At 38.0% G+C, this 26,152-nt stretch overlaps 1 protein-coding gene across 1 annotated transcript in view; it reads left to right on the forward strand.

Annotated features, from left to right (window-relative positions):
- Window positions 1-1,272: 1,272 nt before the first annotated feature.
- LOC137090744 (uncharacterized) overlaps window positions 1,273-26,152 on the forward strand; it is a 139,362-nt gene continuing 114,482 nt past the window's right edge. Inside the window, exon 1 of the mRNA XM_067454692.1 lies at window positions 1,273-2,277. Coding sequence (XP_067310793.1) covers window positions 1,377-2,277 — 901 coding nt within the window. The 5' untranslated portion in view covers window positions 1,273-1,376. The remainder of the gene's footprint in view (window positions 2,278-26,152) is intronic.

Consider the following 26,152-nt stretch of genomic DNA (forward strand, 5'->3'; position numbering starts at 1 on the left):
CATACGTGATCTTTGCAAACACAGCACATGACCTTCTTTAAAGCCCATGTTATAGAAAACAATTAAAAGTATTAGGATATCACTTTCAATTATGTGCAAATGCATTTTTTGCAGCTCAAAATATTGTAAGTTCAGAAGACCAGTGTTATATATATATATATATATATATATATATATATATATATATATATATATATATATATATATATATATATATATATATATATATATATATATATAATACATTTTTAAACTTATTTTTCACAATAAAGTGATAGAAATTGCTGATATAGCCTATGATATGAAAGGGTTAAATTATGAAAAAAAACAAGAAACAAGGCGACACACACAGAGTGAGAGAGACCCCCTCCACACACACACACACACACACACATAGAGTGATCCTGAGAGAGGGAGAGAGACCCTTTCCACACACACACATAGAGTGATCCTGAGAGAGGGAGAGTGAGGGGGGAGGGGAATGACAGACACAAAATCTAAACAGTGAGCGAACATTGTTTTTATTTCACTGTCTGAAAACACTGTTTTTCAATAACAACAATAGTTTAATCTTCAAAACAGTGTTCCCTAGGACATATCCTACCTGGTTACTAAATAAGGCTACACTTCCACCTTCTGGTTATTCTATATACCGGTAGCTCATTGGTTCTCATTTTTGTCCTTGAACAAAAGGCATTAATCTTCTCATTTTTTAAGTTACACACACTACTTTTTTTTTTTTTTTAAAGACAATTAAATGGGTTTTTTCTTTTGTTAGTAATGTTTTTTTTATATTTATATTTTTTATTAATAATTATTTGTATTAACACAATTATTTAACTAATTATATAAAACAATATTGTCAATGCCCTACAAATAAACTGGTTTTATACATTCATTTTTTTATTCAAACCCAGAATATTTTTTTTTATCCTTGAATGCAGGCCAGAGCACAGCATTGAGAGGTAATCTTTTTAGACAGAAGAGTGGCTCACACACACACACACACACACACACACACACACACACACACACACACACACACACACACACACACACACACACACACACACACACACACACACACAGTAGAAATCAGTGACACGTGTCCCCATGAGTCTGTGTGCATTCAGGTTGAAGTCCCCACCAGGCTAGAAAAAAGAACACACACACACACACACACACGCACGCACGCACGCACACACACACAGTAGTAATGCTGAAGTATGCTGCAGGCAACTCTTATCAGTATGTGCAGCAGGGGCGCGGCACGGCTGCTGACCCAGTGCTTCTCCGTTCGTTTGTTTGTTCTGTGAATTTTCGGCATTTAATCGTGTGTTTACTTATGTTTTGTTAATGTCCTTGAGGCAATCAACATGGAAATGGATTACTTGCGTGCAGTGGGGATCTTATTTATTCTATATGCTGTCATAAGAGAGAACTTTGCCCAAGCCGGGAACAATGAGGGAAGTAAACACCAGATACGAACGTCGCCAGTGATTACATATTCGAGGGATTTTCTTCTTGCCCTACGGAGTGAAGCTGTGCCTGTGGACTTAAGTCATGTATCAGCAATACCTCATGGAAAAGCCCAGGGCAGGAAAAGGAAGAAAAGAGGCTCGAGGGGAGGCGTTCGTAACAGGTTGAGAAGGCGAGGAAACAGACACCCGCTTCCCATCATAACTCTGTCAAACGTCAGATCATTAAATAATAAACTGGATGAGATCACAACACGCCTCCGGTTTGACGAGGATTTTAGGAGGAGTAATTTGCTTTGTTTCACAGAGACGTGGCTTCACAAGGACAGTACATGCATTGACATGGAGCGATTTACAGTTATAAGAGCAGATCGTGATAAGGTGTCATCTAAAAAATCCATCGGGGGAGGACTCTGCATGTTTATTGACAGCGCCTGGGCATCACAATTTAAAGTGCTCAAGAGAGTGTGCACTAGAGACTATGAACTGCTGTCTGTATCTATCAGGCCATTTTACCTTCCGCGGGAGTTCGGGCAAATCACCATCATCCTTGTCTATGTCCCAGGGCCTAATAATAAAGAAGCAGCGGAAATGATAACTGAAAGCTTCAATGCTGCTCTCTCCCGATCGGTAGATCAGCCAGTTTTTATTTTGGGGGATTTCAACACATGTCAGCTGTCACCTCATCTACCCACTCTGCAGCAGTATGTCACCACGCCCACTCGCTCCACTCGCATACTGGACCAATGCTTCGGTAACATCCCAGACGCATATAAAGCAGTGAGTCGTCCTCCTCTTGGTAAGTCAGATCATAACGTCATTCATCTCCTTCCAACATACAGACAGAAAGTAAGGCGTGAAAAACCACTCCTGAAAACTGTACGTCAATGGACTGAGGATGGGGAGGAGGAGCTCAGAGACTGTTTTGACTCTACAGATTGGCGCATGTTTTTTGACACATGCTCTGATTACCACGAATTAACAGACACAATCACATGCTATATTAAGTTTTGTGAAGAAACTGTTATCACCTCTAAGAAAGTTCAGGTGTTTAGTAATAACAAGCCATGGCTCTCAAAGGATCTTAAAACGTGTCTGAATGAGAAAAGGGCTGCATTTTTGAGAGGAGAAAATGATGTAGTAAAGGAAAAAGAGAAGGAATTTAAACGTAAGGTTTTTACAGCAAAAATAGATTTTAAGAATAAGGTTGAACAAAGATTCTGTACAGGCAATGCAAGACAAGCATGGGAGGGATTAAACACAATAATGGGTAGGGAAGGAAAAAAACAAAGTGTAAATGTGGCAGATTGTGGTAAATTTGTTAATGAATTAAATATCTTCTATGGAAGATATGATGTGAGAGACCCAAAAATCGGCTGCAGTATTACCTGTGATCAGATTGGTAGCTATGAACAGATACAGCTCTCTGAAGAAGAAGTAGCCAGATGTCTCTCTAAAATTAGAACAAACAAAGCCCCTGGGCCTGATGGCCTCCAAGGAAGGGTGTTAAAGGTATGTTCTCAGCAGCTTAAAGGGGTTCTCACTCAGCTGTTTCAAATTTTGCTGAATTGTGGTGTTTTTCCAAATTCATGGAAGAAATCCACAATAATACCTGTGCCTAAGGTCTCTAGGGCTATAGCCCTTGGAGACTTTAGACCAGTGGCACTCACTCCACTCTTAGCTAAGTGTATGGAGAGAGTGGTTAGCACCCATCTTATGTCTTCCGTTAGAAATCAACTTGACCCCCTTCAATTTGCCTATAGGTCACACAGGGGCACAGAGGACGCAACTCTTACTCTTGTAAATCAAATAGCTAAACATTTGCAACAACCAAAGTCACTTGCTCGGGTTCTTTTTATTGATTTTACTTCTGCTTTTAATACTATGCAAACTGACATTCTTTTAGAACAACTTCATAGGATGAATGTGAATGGTGGGCTCATTCATTGGATTAGAAGTTTCTTAACTGACCGCCCTCAGAGAGTCTTAATGAATGGGGTCTACTCAGATGAGCTTGTTATAAATACTGGAGCACCACAAGGCTGTGTGTTGTCACCTTTGTTGTTTTCAATTTATATAAATGATATGACTGTGCACAGCACCAATGTTAGTTTACTTAAATATTCTGATGACATGGCCTTGGTAGGACTCCTCACAGAAAATAATGCAGCACATGAGGAAGCTTATTTTAGCCAAGTCACTTTATTGCAGGATTGGTGTCAGACTGTTAAATTGGAAATTAACGTGACTAAAACAAAAGAACTTATAATACAAACAAAACCAAGAGGGGCCAGTAACATCAACCCTGTTGTACTTAACAGCCAGCCTGTGGAAGTAGTTGAAAATTTTAAGTACCTGGGTACAATTATTGATCGTACTTTAAGTTTTACTGTTAACTCAGAGAGTATTTTTAAGAGAGCTAATCAGCGATTGTTTTTAATTAGAAAACTGAGGAGTTTCAGGGTCAGTCAGCATATTCTTGAGATGGCATATAGGGGCCTTGTAGAAAGTATTTTGCAGTTTAATATAACAGCTTGGTATGGTAACCTGAATGTGAAATATAAAAACAAGCTTTCTAAAATTGTTAGTACGGCAGGGAAGGTGATTGGCAAGTCACAGAGGCAGCTTGGGGATGTATTTGATAAGGCGGTACTCAGGAAGGCCCGACAGATATCAACAGACACCCTACACCCACTAAACTCAGAGTTTGAATTGCTTCCATCTGGCCGTAGATTCAGGGTCCCAAGGGCGAGCCGGAACATCTATAAGAAATCTTTTGTTCCCCATGCCATACAGGAACTTAATCTAAACTGAAATTGTTTAAAAATGTGTTTATTGTAGATCGAAATCTATCTTATTATAATCAGCTGCGCTGTTTTCCATTTTTCTGTTGTTGTATGTTGAGGCGGTAGTATTGTACTCTTAACTGTGTGTATTTTAATGTAAGTTTAAATGTGGTGTCATTGATGTATTTTTGTTCGGAGAAGTCGAAGACAAATTTCCACTAAGGTGGACAATAAAGTCGAATGAATAAGCCCATCCACCATCCCCCATCCACAACACACACACACCCACCCACAAACACACACACATACACACACACACTCATGTCTGGTTCACTATCTTTCTGGGGACTCATAGATGTAATGGTTTTTATGCTGTACAAACCATATATTCTGTCATCCTACACTGCTCCTGCCCCTAAACCTACCCATCACACAAAACTTTCTTCAAAAGAACTCATTCTGTCTGATTTATAAGCTTTTGTACCCATTGGGAAGTCCCAATGAGTCTGTGTGCATTCAGGTTTAAGTCCCCACCAGGTTAGAAAACCATTCACACACCCAGAGAGGCAAGGTTTTTTGCTTGAAAACTTATACAATATTGCCCTCTACTGGTCATTTAAGGGAGAGCATAAGTGTTGAAAAAACAGAAAAAAAACAGAAAAACAGCCAGTGTGATATATAGAATAACCAGCAGGTGGGAGTATAGCCTTATTTATGAACCAGGCACGTGTGTCCCTATTTTGTGTTTTTTAGGCTTTTGCTACGGGAACACCGTTTGAGATATCCAATAACCGTTCGCATTTTAGCATCTTCTGTATATTTACTTCATGTTGTCCGAGTTTGGAGGAGATTGAATGAATCGCTTTTGAGGAGAAGGTAAAAACTCAGAGCTCGCTTTCCACTTTGTGTTATCTTCCAACCAAATTATCTGACTTCCTGTTGGTCAGAGCTAATGACTGTAAATTAGAAAGTTGTCCGGCTCGAAAAGTACTATATATATACCGAGTTTGGTGAATGTAGATAAAACTAACCCTCCTCTTTGGACAAAAGTGACACTTCCTGCTGCCAGTTGGTGGCGCTATAACTTTGACTCACAAAAGTCATATCCATGTGATCGGCCTCTTACAACGAACACACAGCTGAAGTTTAATCAAAATGAATTAATGTATGCAGAAGTTATTACACACTTCCTGTTTCCCTTTTCTCGCCATAAATTCGTCTCTTCGCCACGGCCAAACCGTTTGAGATATCAAAAAGTTGCTCGCAATTTAGCATCCTCAGTGTCTTGACTTCATGCTGACCGAGTTTGGTGCTGATTGGGTGAATCGTCTAGGAGGAGTATCGCAAATTCCACAGCATGCGTTTTCCGAACAACCCATAATAGCTCACTTCCTGTTGTGCTGACGCATGACTTAGAGCACGAAAGTTGTTCGGCCCGATGAGCTCTATATGTGTACCAAGTTTCATATGTGTACGTGCAAGTGTGTTTGATTTATAGACCCCGTTTTCAGACCCCACTTTAGGGGGCGCTGTCGAGCCCCCCTGCCACGCCCGGGTCCCAGCCTCAGCCCGGCCCTGATGGCCGCGCATTCTGATGTGTGTGCAAAGTTTCAAGAGTTTTCGAGCATGGGAAGGGCCCCAAAAATGCCCAAATAGTCGCGTAAAAAAATAATAATAAATTAAAGCTGCGAGCAGCGATGACGGGCCCAAGCCGGGGGCACCGCCACCCCGGTGGCATCAGCTTAACTGTGCACAGCAGGCAATAGGCATTTAATATGGGAAAAAATAAATAAAGGGACTATGTCAAAGTCATTTGAATTCACCTCATTAACTGCAGCAACTGGTGCTGCTATGACCAGGAACCACAACACTCACATCTCTGAGATCAATTACATTTTATTCATTAATTTTATGTCAGATGATGTCTAATGTCAATTTCAAAATGAGTGCAGAATACTGTCCAAATGCTGAAGTTGTATTATCCTTACACTTCTCTTAAAAATAAATTAAGCCAAATCACAGAGACCGCAACAATGATTTTAATATCAGTGTCAGGTAAGAGTAATATGCGTGCATAAAATTTATAGAAGTTTATTATAAACAGCCACTTTTATAAGATCATGTGAAATTATATATTTTTATCCATTTGAATTTTAATCAATAAATAATTAGTTTAAAGAGGTGTCATACGTGATCTTTGCAAACACAGCGCATGACCTTCTTTAAAGCCAATGTTATAGAAAACAATTAAAAGTATTAGGATATCACTTTCAATTATGTGCAAATGTATTTTTTGCAGCTCAAAATATTGTAAGTTCAGAAGACCAGTGTTATATATATATATATAATACATTTTTTAAACTTATTTTTCACAATAAAGTGATAGATATTGCTGATAGCCTATGATATGAAAGGGTTAAATTATGAAAAACAAGAAACAAGGCGACATACACAGAGTGAGAGAGACCCCCTCCACACACACACACACACACACACACACACACACACACACACACACACACACACACACACACACACACACACACACACACACACACACACACAGAGTGATCCTGAGAGAGAAGGGGGGGGGGAATGACAGACACAAAATCTAAACAGTGAGAGAACATTGTTTTTATTTCACTGTCTGAAAACACTGTTTTGCAATAACAACAATAGTTTTATCTTCAAAACAGTGTTCCCTAGGACATATCCAACCTGGTTACTAAATAAGGCTACACTTCCACCTTCTGGTTATTCTATATGCCGGTAGCTCATTGGTTCTCATGTTTGTCCTTAAACAAAAGGCATTAAAAAGAAAAGGGAAAAAAAGTTGTAAAAATGAGAAGATTAAAGACAATTAAAGTTGTAAAAATGAGAAGATTAAAGACAATTAAATGTGTTTTTTTCTTTTTTTAGTAATTTTTTTTTTATATTTATATTTTTTTATTAATAATTATTTGTATTAACACAATTATTTAACTAATTATATAAAACAATATTGTCAATGCCCAACAAATAAACTGGTTTTATACATGATTTTTTTTATTCAAACCCAGAATAATATGTTTAATCCTTTACTGCAGGCCAAAGCACAGCATTGAGAGGTAATCTTTTTAGACAGAAGAGTGGCTCTCACACACACACACACACACACACACACTGTAGAAACCAGTGACACGTGTCCCAATGAGTCTGTGTGCATTCAGGTTGAAGTCCCCACCAGGCTAGAAAAAAGAACACACACACACACACACACACACACACACACACACACACACACACACACACACACACACACACACACACACACAGTAGTAATGCTGAATTATGCTGCAGGCAACTCTTATCAGTTAAGCCCATTTACCATCCCCCATCCACAACCCCCCCCCCCCCCCCCCCCACACACACACACACACACTGTAGAAATCAATGACACATGTCCCCAAGAGTCTGTGTGCATTCAGGTTGAAGTCCCCACCAGGCTAGAAAACCATTCACACACACACACACACAGAGGCAAGGTTTTTTGCTTGAAAACTTATACAATATTGCCCTCTACTGGTCATTTAAGGGAGAGCATAAGTGTTGAAAAAACAGAAAAAAAAAACAGAAAAAAAAACAGTGTGATATATAGAATAACCAGCAGGTGGGAGTATAGCCTTATTTATGAACCATTACTTGTGTCCCAATTTGGTCTTTTTTAGGCTTTTACTAAGGGAAAACCGTTTGAGATATCCAATAACCGTTCGCATTTTAGCATCTTCTGTATATTTACTTTATGTTGTCCGAGTTTGGAGGAGATTGAATGAATCGCTTTTGAGGAGAAGGTAAAAACTCAGAGCTCGCTTTCCACTTTGTGTTATCTTCCAACCAAATTATCTGACTTCCTGTTGGTCAGAGCTAATGACTGTAAATTAGAAAGTTGTCCGGCTCGAAAAGTACAATATATATACCGAGTTTGGTGACTGCAGATAAAACTAACCCCCCACTTTGGACAAAAGTGACACTTCCTGCTGCCAGTTGGTGGCGCTATAACTTTGACTCACAAAAGTCATATCCATGTGATCGTCCTCTTACAACGAACACACAGCTGAAGTTTCATCAAAATGAATTAATGTATGCAAAAGTTATAACACACTTCCTGTTTCCTTTTTCTCGCCATAAATTTGTCTCTTCGCCACGGCCAAACCGTTTGAGATATCAAAAAGTTGCTTGCAATTTAGCATCCTCAGTGTCTGGACTTCATGCTGACCGAGTTTGGTGCTGATCGGGTGAATCGTCTAGGAGGAGTATCGCAAATTCCACAGCATGCGTTTTCCGAACAACCCATAATAGCTCACTTCCTGTTGGGCTGACGCATAACTTAGAGCACGAAAGTTGTTCGGCCCGATGAGCTCTATATGTGTACCGAGTTTCATATATGTACGTGAAAGTGTGTTTGATTTATAGACCCCGTTTTCAGACCCCACTTTAGGGGGCGCTGTCGAGCCCCCCTGCCACGCCCGGGTCCCAGCCTCAGCCCGGGCCCTGATGGCCGCGCATTCTGATGCGTGTGCAAAGTTTCAAGAGTTTTCGAGCATGGGAAGGGCCCCAAAAATGCCCAAATAGTCGGGTTAAAATAATAATAATAATAATAATAATAATAATTAAAGCTGCGAGCAGCGATGACGGGCCCAAGCCGGAGGCACCGCCACCCCGGTGGCATCAGCTTAACTGTGCACAGCAGGCCAATAGGCATTTAATATGGGAAAAAATAAATAAAGGGACTATGTCAAAGTCATTTGAATTCACCTCATTAACTGCAGCAACTGGTGCTGCTATGACCAGGAACCACAACAGTCACATCTATGAGATCAATTACATTTTATTCTTTAATTTTATGTCAGATGATGTCAAATGTCAATTTCAAAATGAGTGCAGAATACTGTCCAAATGCTGAAGTTGTATTATCCTTACACTTCTCTTAAAAATAAATTAAGCCAAATCACAGAGACCGCAACAATGCTTTTAATATCAGTGTCAGGTAAGAGTAATATGCGTGCATATAATTTATGGAAGTTTATTATAAACAGCCACTTTTATAAGATCATGTGAAATTAACTTTTTTTATCCATTTGAATTCTATCAATAAATAATTAGTTTAAAGAGGTGTCATACGTGATCTTTGCAAACACAGCACATGACCTTCTTTAAAGCCCATGTTATAGAAAACAATTAAAAGTATTGGGACATCACTTTCAATTATGTGCAAATATATTTTTTGCAGCTCAAAATTTTGTAAGTTCAGAAGACCAGTATTTAATTAAAGATATAATATATGTTTTTGTTTTTTACTTATTTTTCACAATAAAGTGATAGATATTTGTGATAGCCTATGATATGAAAGGGTTAAATTATGAAAACACAAGAGAAAAGGTGACACACACACAGAGTGAGAGAGACCCCCTCCACACACACACACACACACACACACACACACACACACACACACACACACACACACACACACACACACACACACACAGTGATCCTAAGATAGGGAGAGGGAGGGGGGAGGGGAATGACAGACACAAAATCTAAACAGTGATAGAACATTGTTTTTATTTCACTGTCTGAAAACACTGTTCAAAAACAGTGTTCCATCTTCATCTTATCTTCAAAAATCGTATCTTCAAAACAGTGTTCCCTAGGACATACCCAACCTGGTTACTAAATAAGGCTACACTTCCACCTTCTGGTTATTCTATATGCCGGTAGCTCATTGGTTCTCATTTTTGTCCTTAAACATTAATCTTCTCATTTTTAAGCTACACACACCAATTACTTTTTGTTGAAAAAGACAATTAAATGTGTTTTTTCCTTTGTTAGTAATTTTTTTTTAAATATTTATGTTTTATTAATAATTATTTGTATTAACACAATTATTTAACTAATTATATAAAACAATATTGTCAATGCCCTACAAATAAACTGGTTTTATACATTTATTTTTTTATTCAAACCCAGAATAATATGTTTTATCCTTTAATGCAGGCCAAAGCACAGCATTGAGAGGTAATCTTTTTAGCGCACACGCTCACGCACACACACACACACACACACACACACACACACACACACACACACACACACACACACACACACACACACACTCATGTCTGGTTCACTATCTTTCTGGGGACTCATAGACGTAATGGTTTTTATGCTTTACAAACCATATATTCTGTCCTCCTGCCCCTACCCCTAAACCTACCCATTTCACACAACTTTCTGCATTTTTACATTTTCAAAAGAACTCATTCTGTATGATTTATAAGCTTTTGTACCCATTGGGACCTCAATTTAGGCCCCTACAGTGACATGTGTCCCCATGAGTCTGTGTGCATTCAGGTTGAAGTCCCCACCAGGCTAGAACAACACACACACACACACACACACACACACACACACACACACACACACACACACACACACACACACACACACACACACACACAGTAGTAATGCTGCAGGCAACTCAAATCAGCTCAGCCCATCCCCCCATCCACAACACCCCCCTTCACCCCCCCACCCCTGCCCCTCACACACACACACACACACACACACACACACACTCATGTCTGGTTCACTATCTTTTTCTGGGGACTCACCATAGATGTAAAGGTTTTTATGCTGTACAAACCATATATTCTGTCCTCATACACTGCTCCTGCCCCTAAACCTACCCATCACACAACTTTCTGCATTTTCACCTTTACAAAAGAACTCATTCTGTCTGATTTATTAGCTTTTGTACCCATTGGGAAGTCCCCATGAGTCTGTGTGCATTCAGGTTTAAGTCCCCACCAGGCTAGAAAACCATTCACACACACACACACAGAGGCAAGGTTTTTTGCTTGAAAACTTATACAATATTGCCCTCTACTGGTCATTTAAGGGAGAGCATAAGTGTTGAAAAAAAAAAAAAAAACAGCCAGTGTGATATATAGAATAACCAGCAGGTGGGAGTATAGCCTTATTTATGAACCAGGCACTTGTGTGCTTATTTTGTCTTTTTTAGGCTTTTGCTACGGGAAGACCGTTTGAGATATCCAATAACCGTTCGCATTTTAGCATCTTCTGTATATTTACTTCATGTTGTCCGAGTTTGGAGGAGATTGAATGAATCGCTTTTGAGGAGATGATAAAAACTCAGAGCTTGTTTTTATGATTTTTCAAGATTGAAACCAAATTATCTGACTTTCTGTTGGTCAGAGCTAATGACTGTAAATTAGAAAGTTGTCCGGCTCGAAATGTACAATATATATACCGAGTTTGGTGACTGCAGATAAAACTAACCCCCCCATTTTGGACAAAAGTGACACACTTCCTGCTGCCAGTTGGTGGCGCTATAACTTTGACTCACAAAAGTCATATCCATGTGATCGGCCTCTTACAACGAACACACAGCTGAAGTTTCATCAAAATAAATTAATGTATGCAAAAGTTATAACACACTTCCTGTTCCCTTTTTCTCGCCATAAATTTGTCTCTTCGCCACGGCCAAACCGTTTGAGGTATCAAAAAGTTGCTCGCAATTTAGCATCCTCAGTGTCTTGACTTCATGCTGACCGAGTTTGGTGCTGATCGGGTGAATCGTCTAGGAGGAGTATCGCAAATTCCACAGCATGCATTTTCCGAACAACCCATAATAGCTGACTTCCTGTTGGGCAAAGCTTATGACTATGAGTGCGGAAGTTGTTTGGCCCGATGAGATCTATAAGTGTACCGAGTTTCATACATGTACGTGCAAGTGTGTTTAATATATAGACCCAGTTTTTCAAGGGGGCGCTGTTGAGCCCCCCTGCCACGCCCGGGTCAAAGGCCTCTACCCGACCCTGTTGGCCGCGCATTCCGATGCGTGTGCAAAGTTTCAAGAGTTTTCGAGCATGGGAAGGGCCCCAAAAATGCCCAAAAGGCGAAAAGATAATAATAATAATAATAATTAAAGCTGCGAGCAGCGATGACGGGCCCAAGCCGGTGGCACCACCACCCCGGTGGCTTCAGGCAAATTGTGCAAGACAGGCAATATCCATTTAAACAGGAGAGTATTTTAAAATCGCTCAAATATGCCACATTTACCGCAGCAGCTGGTGCCGCTATGACCACAAACCACACCCATGATGTAATTTAAATATAGATGAATTCTAATGTAATATGATATAATAGGTAATTTTCAAATATGTGTAAAGTCCAGAAGGCCAGTATTTAATTCATAGTCTTTTTATTTTATTAACAATTATTAAACTAATTATATAAAACTATATTGTTAGTGCCCTACAAATGAAGTTGGATTCACCACATTAACTGCAGCAGTTGGTGCTGCTATGACAACGAACCACAACAGTCACATCTATGAGATCAATTAAATTTAATTAATCAATTTCATGTCAGATGATGTCACATCAATTTCAAATGAGCGCAGAATACCGTCCAAATGGTGATATTGTATTATCCTAACACTTCTCTTCATGTGTTTTTGACCTACCTTAGCTATTTACAATCTTATGCAATTAAGCATGCTTTCATTTCAATATTTGTAGCATCCAATAAAAAATGTTAATTACAAAATGACCAATTGGAGCCAAATCACAGAAACTGCACCAATGATTTTAATATTAGTGTCAGGTAAGAGTAAGATGCGCGTCTAAATTTTATGGAAGTTTATTATAAACTTTATTATAAAATTTATTTAGACTGACTGGGTAAACCCAGCCTGATCTGCCAGCGATTTGACTTCGCCCTGCAACACAGTCTGAAAACCCGTACATTCATTTCTACTGCTTCTGTTACACTTTTGCGGGAACAAATCACAGACTAACTTATTCACCTGGCACGCTATTGGCGAGTTTAGTAGTCTGTTTAGTTGACTATCCAATTGCATACAGAGTCATTCAAATAATGCTCATTGATCAATCTTAAATTGAGCTTGGTCTGGTGATACCCAGAAAACTTATAAACTAGAAAATCATGTGAAATTTACTTTTTAAATCAATTTGATTTTTATCAGTAAATAATTAATTTTAAGACATGTGTCTTTTCAAAAACAGCAAATGACCTTCTGTAAAGCCCATGTATAAAACACACACACACACACACACACACACACACACACACACACACACACACACACACACACACACACACACACACACACACACACACACACACACACACACACACACACACACACACAATTTCAAGCATGCTAAGTCTCAAAAACACCCAAAAAGATAATTAAACTGACACTTTGCCATAGCAACAGTATATAAAATATCAGGAATCCATTCGTATGTCTATATCTGTCATGTTTTCACATTATACTGATGAAGTTTGAAGTAAATCGGGTGAAAGTAAGACAGTGATTCAAAAATGTTTCAAAAAGTGACACATCCTGCTGCCAGTTGGTGGCGCTATAACTTTGACTGAATATTGGAATGTAGATGTCTTCAGGCCAGGACTCTTGTCAAACATGTGAAGTTTGAGGCAGATCGGACATTGTATGCCTGAGGTACAACAAATTCCTGTGTCATGGCGAAACATCAACATTTGTGAGGCCGCCACGGACACACCCTTCAGGGAAAACTCAAGATCTTCCCAATTTAACACCACAAAGGCCATTAGATTAGACTGTGCAAATACGATGTTGATATGATTCAATCTCTAGGAGGAGTTTGTTAGAGTACAACGTCTGGCAATGGCAAAAACTGCACCAATTTACCAAAGAAAATTCAAAATATCTCAGTTCCTGTTGGTTTTTCAGATTTGGCGCCTTGGGTCTTTTTTGTAGGTATTGGGCTGTTGAATGCGTCTACTGAATTTTCATACTCATACATGAAACGTAGCACGAATGACGCTTAATTTAAATTTTGTAGGTGGCGCTATCGAACCATTTTGCCACACCTAATTCTGAAACCCATATCAGATGTATGTTTTCACCACTTCTGATGCGTGTGCAAAGTTTCATGAGTTTTCATGCGTGTTTAGGCCCTCAAAAATGTAATTCATTTGGGGAAAGAAAAATGATGGTTTGAGCAATTACAGTGAGGTCCTCACACCTTAAGCCCTAAATATCTGAGTTCCTGTTCGTCGGAGCTAATGACTGTAAATTAGAAAGTTGTTCGGCTCAAAGAGAACAATATATATACAGAGTTTGGTGACTGAAGATAAAACTAACCCCCCCACTTTTGACAAAAGATTGCATTACTTTTGTCAAAAGATGGCGCTACTGAGCTCCTCCACCATGCCCGTTTTTAAGTCTTTGCCCATATCTACTGGACAGCATGTCTGATGTGTGTGTCGAGTTTCATGTAATTTGAAGCATTTTAAGAGTCTCAAAAGCAGCGAAAAAGAATGTTATAGTTTGATGTGTTGCCGTGGCAACAGTATATACAATATCAGGAAGTGCTTACCAGCTTTATATCTGCTTTGTTTTGCCATTATACTGATGAAGTTTGAAGTAAATCGGGTAAAAATAAGATGGTGATTTCAAAGCATTTTGAAAGTGACACACTTCCTGCTGCCAGTTGGTGGCGCTATAACTTTGACTCACAAAAGTCATATCCATGTGATCGGCCTCTTACAACGAACACACAGTTGAAGTTTAATCAAAATGAATTAATGAATGCAGAAGTTATAACACACTTCCTGTTTCCCTTTTCTCGCCATAAATTCGTCTCCTCGCCACAGCCTAACCGTTTGAGATATCAAAAAGTTGCTCGCAATTTAGCATCCTCAGTGTCTTGACTTCAGGCTGACCGAGTTTGGTGCTGATCGGGTGAATCGTCTAGGAGGAGTATCGCAAATTCCACAGCATGCGTTTTCCGAACAACCCATAATAGCTCACTTCCTGTTGGGCTGACACATAACTTAGAGCACGAAAGTTGTTCGGCCCGATGAGCTCTATATGTGTACCGAGTTTCATATATGTACGTGCAAGTGTGTTTGATTTATAGACCATGTTTTCAGACCCCACTTTAGGGGGCGCTGTCGAGCCCCCCTGCCACACCCGGGTACCAGCTTTGGTCCGGCCCTGATGGCCGCAGATTCCAATGTGTGTGCAAAGTTTCAAGAGTTTTCGAGCATGATAAGGGCCCCGAAAGTGCCCGAATAGTCGAAAAAGCTAAATTGTCCTTAGAAGAACAATAGGGCTCTGCGCCCTTTCAGGGCTTGGGCCCTAATAATCCTTAGAAGAACAATAGGGCTCTTCGCCCTTTCAGGGCTTGGGCCCTAATAATAATAATAATCCTTAGAAGAACAATAGGGCTCTGCGCCCTTTCAGGGCTTGGGCCCTAATAACAAATAATCCTTAGAAGAACAATAGGGCTCTGCGCCCTTTCAGGGCTTGGGCCCTAATAATAATAATCCTTAGAAGAACAATAGGGCTCTGCGCCCTTTCAGGGCTTGGGCCCTAATAATCCTTAGAAGAACAATAGGGCTCTGCGCCCTTTCAGGGCTTGGGCCCTAATAATCCTTAGAAGAACAATAGGGCTCTGCGCCCTTTCAGGGCTTGGGCCCTAAAAACCACACAAAATATATCTTTAAAAAATATACAGGTCTTCTGGACTTACAAAATTGTGCATGTATATTACTCTTACCTGACACTGATATTAAAATCATTTTTGTGGTTTCTGTGATTTAGATTTATTTATTTATTTTTATTTTTAAAAATATTGAATGCCACACATATTAAAATAAAAACATGCATGCTTTTTACTGCATAAGACTGGTGAACAAACAGAAGCTACGGTAGGTCAAAAACACATAAAGAGAAGTGTAAGGATAATACAACTTCAGCATTTGGACAGTGTTCTGCACTCATTTTGAAATTGACATTTGACATCATCTGACATAAAATTAGTGAATAAAATGTAATTGATCTCATAAATGTGACTGTTGTGGTTCCTGGTCATAACAGCACCAGTTGCTGCAGTTAATGAGGTCAATTCAAATGACTTTGACATAGTCCTTTTATTTTTTCCCATATTAAATGCCTATTGGCCTTCTGCGCACAGTTAAGCTGATGCCACCGGGGTGGCGGTGCCCCCGGCTTGGGCCCGTCATCGCTGCTTGCAGCTTTAATTATTATTATTATTTTAACCCGACTATTTGGGCATTTTTGGGCCCCTTCCCATGCTCGAAAACTCTTGAAACTTTGCACACGCATCAGAATGCGCGGCCATCAGGGCCGGGCTGAGGCTGGGACCTGGGCGTGGCAGGGGGGCTCGACAGCGCCCCCTAAAGTGGGGTCTGAAAACGTGGTCTATAAATCAAACACACTTGCACATACATGTATCAAACTCGGTACACATATAGAGCTCATCGGGTCGAACAACTTTCGTGCTCTAAGTTATGCGTCAGCCCAACAGGAAGTGAGCTATTATGGGTTGTTCGGAAAATGCATGCTGTGGAATTTGCGATACTCCTCCTCGACGATTCACCCAATCAGCACCAAAATCGGTCAGCCAGAAGTCAAGACACTGAGGATGCTAAATTGCGAGCAATTTTTTGATATCTCGAAGAGACAAATTTATGGCGAGAAAAAGGAAACAGGAAGTGTTATAACTTTTGCATACATTAATACATTTTGATGAAACTTCAGCTGTGTGTTCGTTGTAAGAGGCTGATCACATGGATATGACTTTTGTGAGTCAAAGTTATAGCGCCACCAACTGGCAGCAGGAAGTGTCACTTTTGTCCAAAGAGGAGGGTTAGTTTTATCTGCAGTCACCAAACTCGGTATATATATTGTACATATCGAGCCGGATAACTTTCTCATTTACAGTCATTAGCTCTGACCAACAGGAAGTCAGATAATTTGGTTGGAAGATAACAAGAAGTGGAAAGCGAGCTCTGAGTTTTTACCTTCTCCTCAAAAGTGATTCATTCAATCTCCTTCAAACTCGGACAACATGAAGTAAATATACAGAAGATGCTAAAATGCAAACGGTTATTGGGTATCTCAAACGGTGTTCCCGTAGCAAAAGCCTAAATAACACAAAATAGGGACACAAGTGCCTGGTTCATAAATAAGGCTATACTCCCACCTGCTGGTTATTCTATATATCACACTGGCTGTTTTTCTGTTTTTTTCCCCCCTGTTTTTTCAACACTTATACACTCCCTTAAATGACCAGTAGAGGGCAATATTGTATAAGTTTTCAAGCAAAAAACCTTGCCTCTCTGTGTGTGTGTGTGAATGGTTTTCTAGCCTGGTGGGGACTTAAACCTGAATGCACACAGACTCGTGGGGACTTCCCAATGGGTACAAAAGCTTATAAATCAAACAGAATGAGTTCTTTTGAAGAAAGTTTTGTGTGATGGGTAGGTTTAGGGGCAGGAGCAGTGTAGGATGACAGAATATATGGTTTGTACAGCATAAAAACCATTACGTCTATGAGTCCCCAGAAAGATAGTGAACCAGACATGAGTGTGTGTGTGTGTATGTGTGTGTGTGTTTGTGGGTGGGTGTGTGTGTTGTGGATGGGGGATGGTGGATGGGCTTAACTGATAAGAGTTGCCTGCAGCATACTTCAGCATTACTACTGTGTGTGTGTGTGTGTGTTCTTTTTAGCCTGGTGGGGACTTCAACCTGAATGCACTCAGACTCATGGGGACACGTGTCACTGATTTCTACAGTGTGTGTGTGTGTGTGTGTGTGTGAGCCACTCTTCTGTCTAAAAAGATTACCTCTCAATGCTGTGCTTTGGCCTCCATCAAAGGATAAAACATTTTATTCTGGGTTTGAATAAAAAAATAATGTATAAAACCAGTTTATTTGTAGGGCATTGACAATATTGTTTTATATAATTAGTTAAATAATTGTGTTAATACAAATAATTATTAATAAAAAAATATAAATATAAAAAAACATTACTAACAAAAGAAAAAAACACATTTAATTGTCTTTAAAAAAAAAGAAAAAGTAGTGTGTGTAACTTAAAAAATGAGAAGATTAATGCCTTTTGTTTAAATATAAATATAGAATAACTAAATATAGGTGAAATAAAAACAATGTTCTCTCACTGTTTAGATTTTGTGTCTGTCATTCCCCCTCCCCCTCACTCTCCCTCTCTCAGGATCACTCTGTGTGTGTGTGTGTGTGCGTGTGTGTGTGTGTGTATGTGTGTGTGTATGTGTGTGTGGAGGGGGTCTCTCTCACTCTGTGTGTCGCCTTGTCTCTTGTTTTTTTCATAATTTAACCCTTTCATATCATAATTGCTATCAGCAATTTCTATCACTTTATTGTGAAAAATAAGTAAAAAAAATATTATATATATATATATATATATATATATATATATATATATATATATATATATATATATATATATATATATAATTGTTATCTATAACATAGGCTTTAAAGAAGGTCATGTGCTGTGTTTGCAAAGATCACGTATGACACCTCTTTAAACTAATTATTTATTGATAGAATTCAAATGGATAAAAAAATTAAATTTCACATGAATTTATAAAAGTGGCTGTTTATAATAAACTTCCATAAATTATATGCACGCATATTACTCTTACCTGACACTGATATTAAAATCATTTTTGCGGTTTCTGTGATTTGGCTTTATTTATTTATTTATTTATTTATTTATTTATTTATTTATTTATTTATTTATTTATTTATTTATATTAAAAAAAATATTGAATGCCACACATATTGAAATAAAAAAAAGCATGCTTTTTGCAGCATAAGACTGGTGAACAATCACAAGCTACGGTAGGTCAAAAACACATAAAGAGAAGTGTAAGGATAATACAACTTCAGCATTTGGACAGTATTCTGCACTCATTTTGAAATTGACATTTGACATCATCAGAGATAAAATTAAAGAGTAAAATGTAATTGATCTCATAGATGTGACTGTTGTGGTTCCTGATCATAGCAGCACCAGTTGCTGCAGTTAATGAGGTGAATTCAAAAGACTTTGACAAAGTCCCTTTATTTATTTTTTCCCATATTAAATGCCTATTGCCTGCTGTGCACAGTTAAGCTGATGCCGCCGGGGTGGCGGTGCCACCGGCTTGGGCCCGTCATCGCTGCTCGCAGCTTTAATTTATTTTTTATTTTTTTATTTATTATTATACAAAACTTAAAAACTAATTTACTAATCATTCTTTTCAAGCATTATCTTCACAAAATTCACAAACATTATTTCACTAAAAACAATTTGTTTTACATTCACCTTCCGCATACAACCTTACAAATTGTATAATTGTATTTGCACTCCATTCTCAGCCTTAATTATATAAGGATTGTTTTTTAGAAATATCTTCTCAAAGATAGGTACTTTTCTTTCTTCCTGACAGTATATTTCTAAAGCTTTAAAATACATATTTAAACTTTTATTAAAATAAGACCATAAATCCATTCTTCCTTTTCCTTCTGCTGCCATGTTTCTCCTTACCCAAATAGTATATCTAGCAACAGTTAACAACACATTAACAATATTTTGATTTTCACTTTTTTCATTGACACCAAGTATGAAAACACAATTCCATTCTTGTTCGTCCTCAATTTCACCGTTTTTACCCCCCCCCCAGAAGCCTTTTAATACATTTTTTCCTTTAAACTTTTGTAATTCTTTGCATAATACAAACATGTGCAATATTCCTTCATTCCTTTCATTACACACTTTACACAATGAATCCTCAGCTTTCCCTATTTTGTGCAATTTTTTCCTAGTAAAAATTACATTGTATCTTATCTTAAAGTCCGGAACTTTAACATCCATATACCATTTGGATAGGTTTTTCCATAATCTCTTTTCATCCAAATCAATAAAAACATTTTTCCAAAACTGATTAGCTATTGGTTCTTTAAACACCCTTTTTCTTAAACATATATAAAAATCCTTAACAGATTTAAAACTTAACTTTTCCATATCCTTGGGTCCTCTTACAAGCACTTGCATTGCGTTACCTTCTTTCTCTTCCTCATTTTCTCTATTTTCTCTAACCATTCTTTTGGTATCGCCTCTTACCTGATCATACTGTTGCTTTAAAGTTTTAACATTAAAATCCTCTTTTGTTTCTTCCACCCCATCAATAATAGCTTGTAATGGTAAAACACCTTCTATCACTTCATATACAACATCTCTTACTATTTTAAACCCTGCTTTAATCCAAAGTTTAAAGTATAATTATTTTCCCTTGTATAAGATGTTTTCATTTAGAAACAATGGCTGGAATTTAAATGGAATTTAAAATGTCATCCCTCTTTTCTGGTTTAAAACATACATTGGGTAAAAACTCCTTCCATGCTTCCAAAACTTCTTTATAGAACTCTGGGATCCCTTTTACCATTTCATGTTTTAATTTCATACAGAAAAATATTATTCCCTATTCCCATATTCCCACACTTGTTTAAATAAAAACTCATAGTTTTCCTCACTTCAACCACATTATCTTCATTAAGAAACTTTTTCACTGTTTTAATTCTGAAACTCTTTTTCTTTAGCTCAGGATCTTGCAATCCCAATCCACCATCTCCCACTACTCCTATTATAGTATTATATGCGATTTTTGCTGGTTTAGAATCCCATATAAAAATCAATGCTGCAGTTTTAACCCTCTGATAATCCATGTGGGCATTGGCACCACGCCTAAAACATACCTAATTTTTGACAGTATTAAAGCATTAAAAGCCAATACCTTCCCTTTTATTGTTTTTTCTCTTAATTTACAATAATTTAGAATCCTTTCCATTTTCCCAACCACCTCTTCCGACATCAAATCTCTTGCTACTTTTTCATTTTTCCCAATCCTAACCCCTAAAATGTTCAAGTGGTCTTCTTTTTTAAATGAGTAAAAACGTTGCACTTTCTCTCCTACCTCTCCTATACTCATGAATACAGTTTTTTGTATATTTACTTTAGCTCCGGATCCCTTACAATACCTTTCAATCATATTCATCGCTTTTCTAACGTCATCTACATCTCTTACTATTATAGTCGTATCGTCTGCATATTGGTAAACCTTCTCTAATTCTCCTATGCCTTTTATTTCTATTCCCTTAATTCCCATTTTCCTCTTTTACAGCCAACCCCAATACTTTTGCCACTAAACTATACAACAAAGCTGATAGTGGACATCCTTGTCTTATAGACCTTGTTCATTTAAAAGTCTCAGTCAAAAAACCATTACATTTGATTTGACTTCTTACATCTTTATATAAAATCTTTATCCAATTTATAAACTTCTCCCCAAAACCATACTGTTTCAAGACCCCCAATTAAAAAGGATGCTCCACCCTATCAAAAGCTTTCTCCAGATCCAAGCTAATCACATAACCTCTTTTCTTTTCTAAAATCATTAAACTAACCGCATCTTATACTACTAATAGTATCCGTAATATCCCTTCCCCTTATTGCATATGCTTGATTTGTCTGTCTTATGTTTGGTAAAATTAGCTTCAATCTATTAGCTAAAATGTTTGCTAAAATTTTAATATCACTATTCAACATTGTTATTGGCCTGTAATTCCTTATATCTTGAATAGCTCCTCTTTTTTATAAATTAATTTAATCAAACCGATCCCCATAAAATTACTCATTTCATCCCTTTTACAAATTTCATCATAAACTTCCTTTAAAATCGGTATCAATACTCTACTAAAAACCTTATCAAATTAATTTGGTATGCCATCCCTTCCCGGACTCTTCCCATTACTCAACTGCATAATTGCCTCTTCAATTTCCTCTTTTTCTATTTCTTTCTCAGCCAACTTTTTGTCCTCATTATACTATTGTTTTTATTTTCCCTTCTAAAAATTATTTATCTTCTTTATTAAGTCCCTCACTTGTAAATAATTCTTCATAATAATCTTTTATTTCCTTTAATATAGCTTGTGTTTCTGTCACTGTTTCTCCTCCTTTACTTCTTATCTCTTTCATCATCACTGATCTTTCTCTGCTCTTCTCCATATTAAAAAAGGATTTTGTACCCTTTTCTCCTTCTACTATATTCCTTACTATATCATTGCCCTTTACATTTTCTTTCTGCCATTTCTTTTATTTTTTCTTCCAAATATATAATTATTTGTAAATCCTTTCCATCCTTCACTTGCTCTTCTTTCAATTCTCTTCGTGTTCTCTTTTCTTCTGCTTTTTTAGCTTTTTGTATTAACACACTGTATTCCTTAGAATATTTACTTATTTCATATTATCCCACCATATTCTTCTATCTTCATTATATAATTGATTCCTCTGTTCTCTTTTAATTAATTCTTCTATGTTTTCACAAAAATCTTCCATTTTTAAAATCTCTGTATTTAGCATCCATACCCCTGGCCCCCTTTTTGTTCCACTCATATCAATTTCGGCCCATAAAATCTTATGGTCAGTCAAGAAAGTTTCTTTATAATATATCTTGTCTATAAAATCGACCAAACCTATTTTACTTAACATAAAATCAATTCTACTTCTACACAGGAAATCCTTCACCAGCTGTTGTCTTGAAAATTCTCTTTTGCCTTAATTTCTTTCTCTCCATACATCCACTAAATCATTTTCTCCCATCATACCCTTTAATTCTTTTCTCCGATTTAAAAACCATCCCTTCAGCAATATCCATTTTACTAAAAATTGTATTAAAATCACCCATTATTACAAATTTTTCCAAACTACCAACCACGTCCTTCATTTTCTTAAAAAAAACTTTTTCTTTTTCAATTCCCGGAGCATGTATATTCCATATTGTGATACATTCCTCTCCTTCTTCGATTTTCACCGCTATACTTTTCCCATCCTTATCATCACAAACCACACTTAATTTCCCTCCCACTCCTCTTTTGATTAAAATTGCCACCCCTCTTCCTCTTCTCCCATCACCATTATTATAAAAAATATCTCCCCTCCATTTCTTTTTAAAACCCTCCATTATCTCTTCTCTCCAATTTGTTTGCTGTAATATCACATTTGCGTTTTTACATGTTACCTTCAACTTCTCAAATTTGTATTTATTCACTACACCTCTGACATTTAATACTGCTATTTTTAACAGCATTAAAATCAAAAGATTCCTTAATGTCCACATCATTCATGTTCTTCTTCAAAATCCATCAACACTTCAAAACTATTCTCATCAAAGTCTTGTCTTTTTGTCCTTTTTTCCTTAATTTTTTTCCCTCATTTTATGTCTTTTTTGTACAACTTCAGAATTTGCATTTACCTTTGCTTGTCTTCTTCTAGCCGCCACCACCTTTTCCCAGTCTTTTCTCTCCACTTTTTCCTCAATTTCCTTAATGTCCATTCTCATTTCCTCTGTTCCCTTGTTGTCCTTGTATAACATTCTGTGGTCCTTGTCTCGGGTTAATTTCTGTCTGTAAATCCTCATTGTCCTGTTTCTCTTCGGTTATATTCTTTGTTGATTCCTCTTCTGATGTGATGTCATCATATTCTTCCCTCCTCTCTGCTCCTTCTATTACATTAATTTCTTCGCTCTCTTTACCATTTTTGTTGCTTTCAGTATTTTCTGCCCTCCTTTCCTCTCTTTGCTCTTCCATTCTGGTTTCCTCATTCTCATCCTGCATCTGACTTCCCACCTCTTGTTGCTCCTCTTCCTGCTCTTCATCACCTGCCATCCAGCATTCACATTTCTCTCGAATTTCTTGACATTCTGGGCACTTCTCTGCCCTGCAGTCTCTAGCAAAGTGCCCCTGTTGTTCACACTAATAACCGAAACTCCGGGCAATCCTTCAATATATGATCTGGATTCATACACAATCGACAGGTTTTAACCTGATGATTATGTATGATCCTAAAATGCTGTGTGCCCTTTGCCGTTTCAAACCTGGTGCTATATGGGAGTGACTTCTTTAGGAAACTTCACCCGGACAAACCTTGTCCCATTTTCTACTTCCGTTTCCATGTAGTTTCTCCTTCTTATTCTTGAAGAAGGGGTTACCCCCCAACCTTCCAGTTTGTCCATGATGTCGCTGTCTTCAAGGTAGGCAGGCAGATGCATAAATGAGACTACGTACTCCCTCTCCTGCAGCTTTCTCACCTCACACTTTACACCTTTAATTTCCAGTCCATCCACTAGATCATCACATGATTCTTCATTCGTCAAAGTCACTTCAAAAAGTCTGTTTTGTTTAGGTCTTACTGCCAATATCTTCTCCACTCCTACTTTCTCTGCTATGACCTTTATTAAATCCTCCGCTCTACCATCTCTGGCTTCTCCAACATCCACCGTTACTGTTGCCTGTTTTGCATAGGTCCTCTTGTTTTCCACTCTGACCTCTTCAATCTGTTTACGTCCTCTTTGTCCTTTTCCATAGTTGTAATCCTTGCCTTTGCCCTCCGCCATTTCCAGATCTTTTCCAGTTAAACAATCCGTTTGTTTCATATTAAACAAACAAAAACAAAAAAGAAATAAACCACTTCCCAGACAGCCCAAGGCTGCTGGAAGGTAAGGAAAAAATAAATAAACTCAAACTACTAACCCACACTAACCAAAAACACAAAACAAAAAAACAAGATGAAAAATATGTGGGAGAGCCACTCTCTACCAACTGCCAACACTTACTTCCTGGATTGTACCAAGTGCTCAGGGTGGTGTGGCCATAAGTGAAAGCTGCTGCCAAATTTGGGCCAATTAAGGCATTCAAACTGTAGCAGCAATACGTTTTGGGGAATAATTAATTCAAATGGGATGCATATTCATGAGTCTATGAATATGTTTCGCTTGTCATACACAAAAATATTATCAATCAATCAATCAATCAATCAACTTGATTTATATAGTGCTTTTACAATGACGATTGTTTCAAAGCAGCTTCACAGTGTTAAACAGGACAATATTGCAACAAAATTTGATTTAGCTGTACAGTCGTTCTGAATTTGAATGTATCAGAGCGACATTTTAATGTATCAGAGCGACAATGTTGACAGATCAGTATTATAGTTTATAGAATCAAATAAGACCTAATTACTTAATTTTATTTGTATATTTAGTTGAAAAATTTTGATCATAATTTTAGTGTCCACAACTGAGCAAGCCAAGCCAAAGGCGACAGTGGCAAGGAACCAAAACTCCACCAGGGCATGATGGAAAAAAATAAACCTTGGGAGAAACCAGGCTCAGTAGGGGTGCCAATTCTCCTCTGGCCTATTAACACACAGTGTATGATTATCACTCTGGCAACCTTATAGGTCAGAAATCATATTAGATCAGAATATTTTAAAAAAATTCTGGGTATCACGCAAGAGACGGGTTTATTTAGGATGGCGCATCGATTACACTAGACTATTAAATACTTGAAAGATCGGAGTTATTGCGCCGGAGACGGGTTTATTGAGGATGACGTGCCGGTGAGACAAATTCAGAGGAGACACCAACTGACACGGCCTCAGCAGACACTCCAGGAAGTGTTGGTCATGTCCAGACGCAGGTCCACCATCCAATCCGGACATGGCCCGGCCGACTGCAGTAAACCTCGGGACAAACAGAGAGACTAACATTAGTGTGGATACCACTCTTTTTATGATTTAACGAGTACATCAGGTGTTATGGGAAGTGTTCCCGGTTCCGGCTGACCTAGTTAATGCAGCCTAACAATCAGTCAATTGACCTGAATAATAATTAAAAACAATGTTCTATGTGTATGCCATAGTAAAGAGATGCGTTTTTAGTCTAGATTTAAACTGACAGAGTGTGTCTGCTTCCCGAACAATGCTAGGAAGACTGTTCCAGAGTTTAGGTGCTAAATAGGAAAAGGATCGACTGCCTGCAGTGGATTTAGATATTCTAGGTAATATCAACTGGCCAGAGTTTTGAGACCGCAATAGACATGATGGAGTATAATGTGTTAAAGTACTGGGGAGCTTAACC

The sequence above is a fragment of the Pseudorasbora parva genome, chromosome 10 (genome assembly GCF_024679245.1).
Source record: "Pseudorasbora parva isolate DD20220531a chromosome 10, ASM2467924v1, whole genome shotgun sequence".
Lineage (NCBI taxonomy): Eukaryota > Metazoa > Chordata > Actinopteri > Cypriniformes > Gobionidae > Pseudorasbora > Pseudorasbora parva.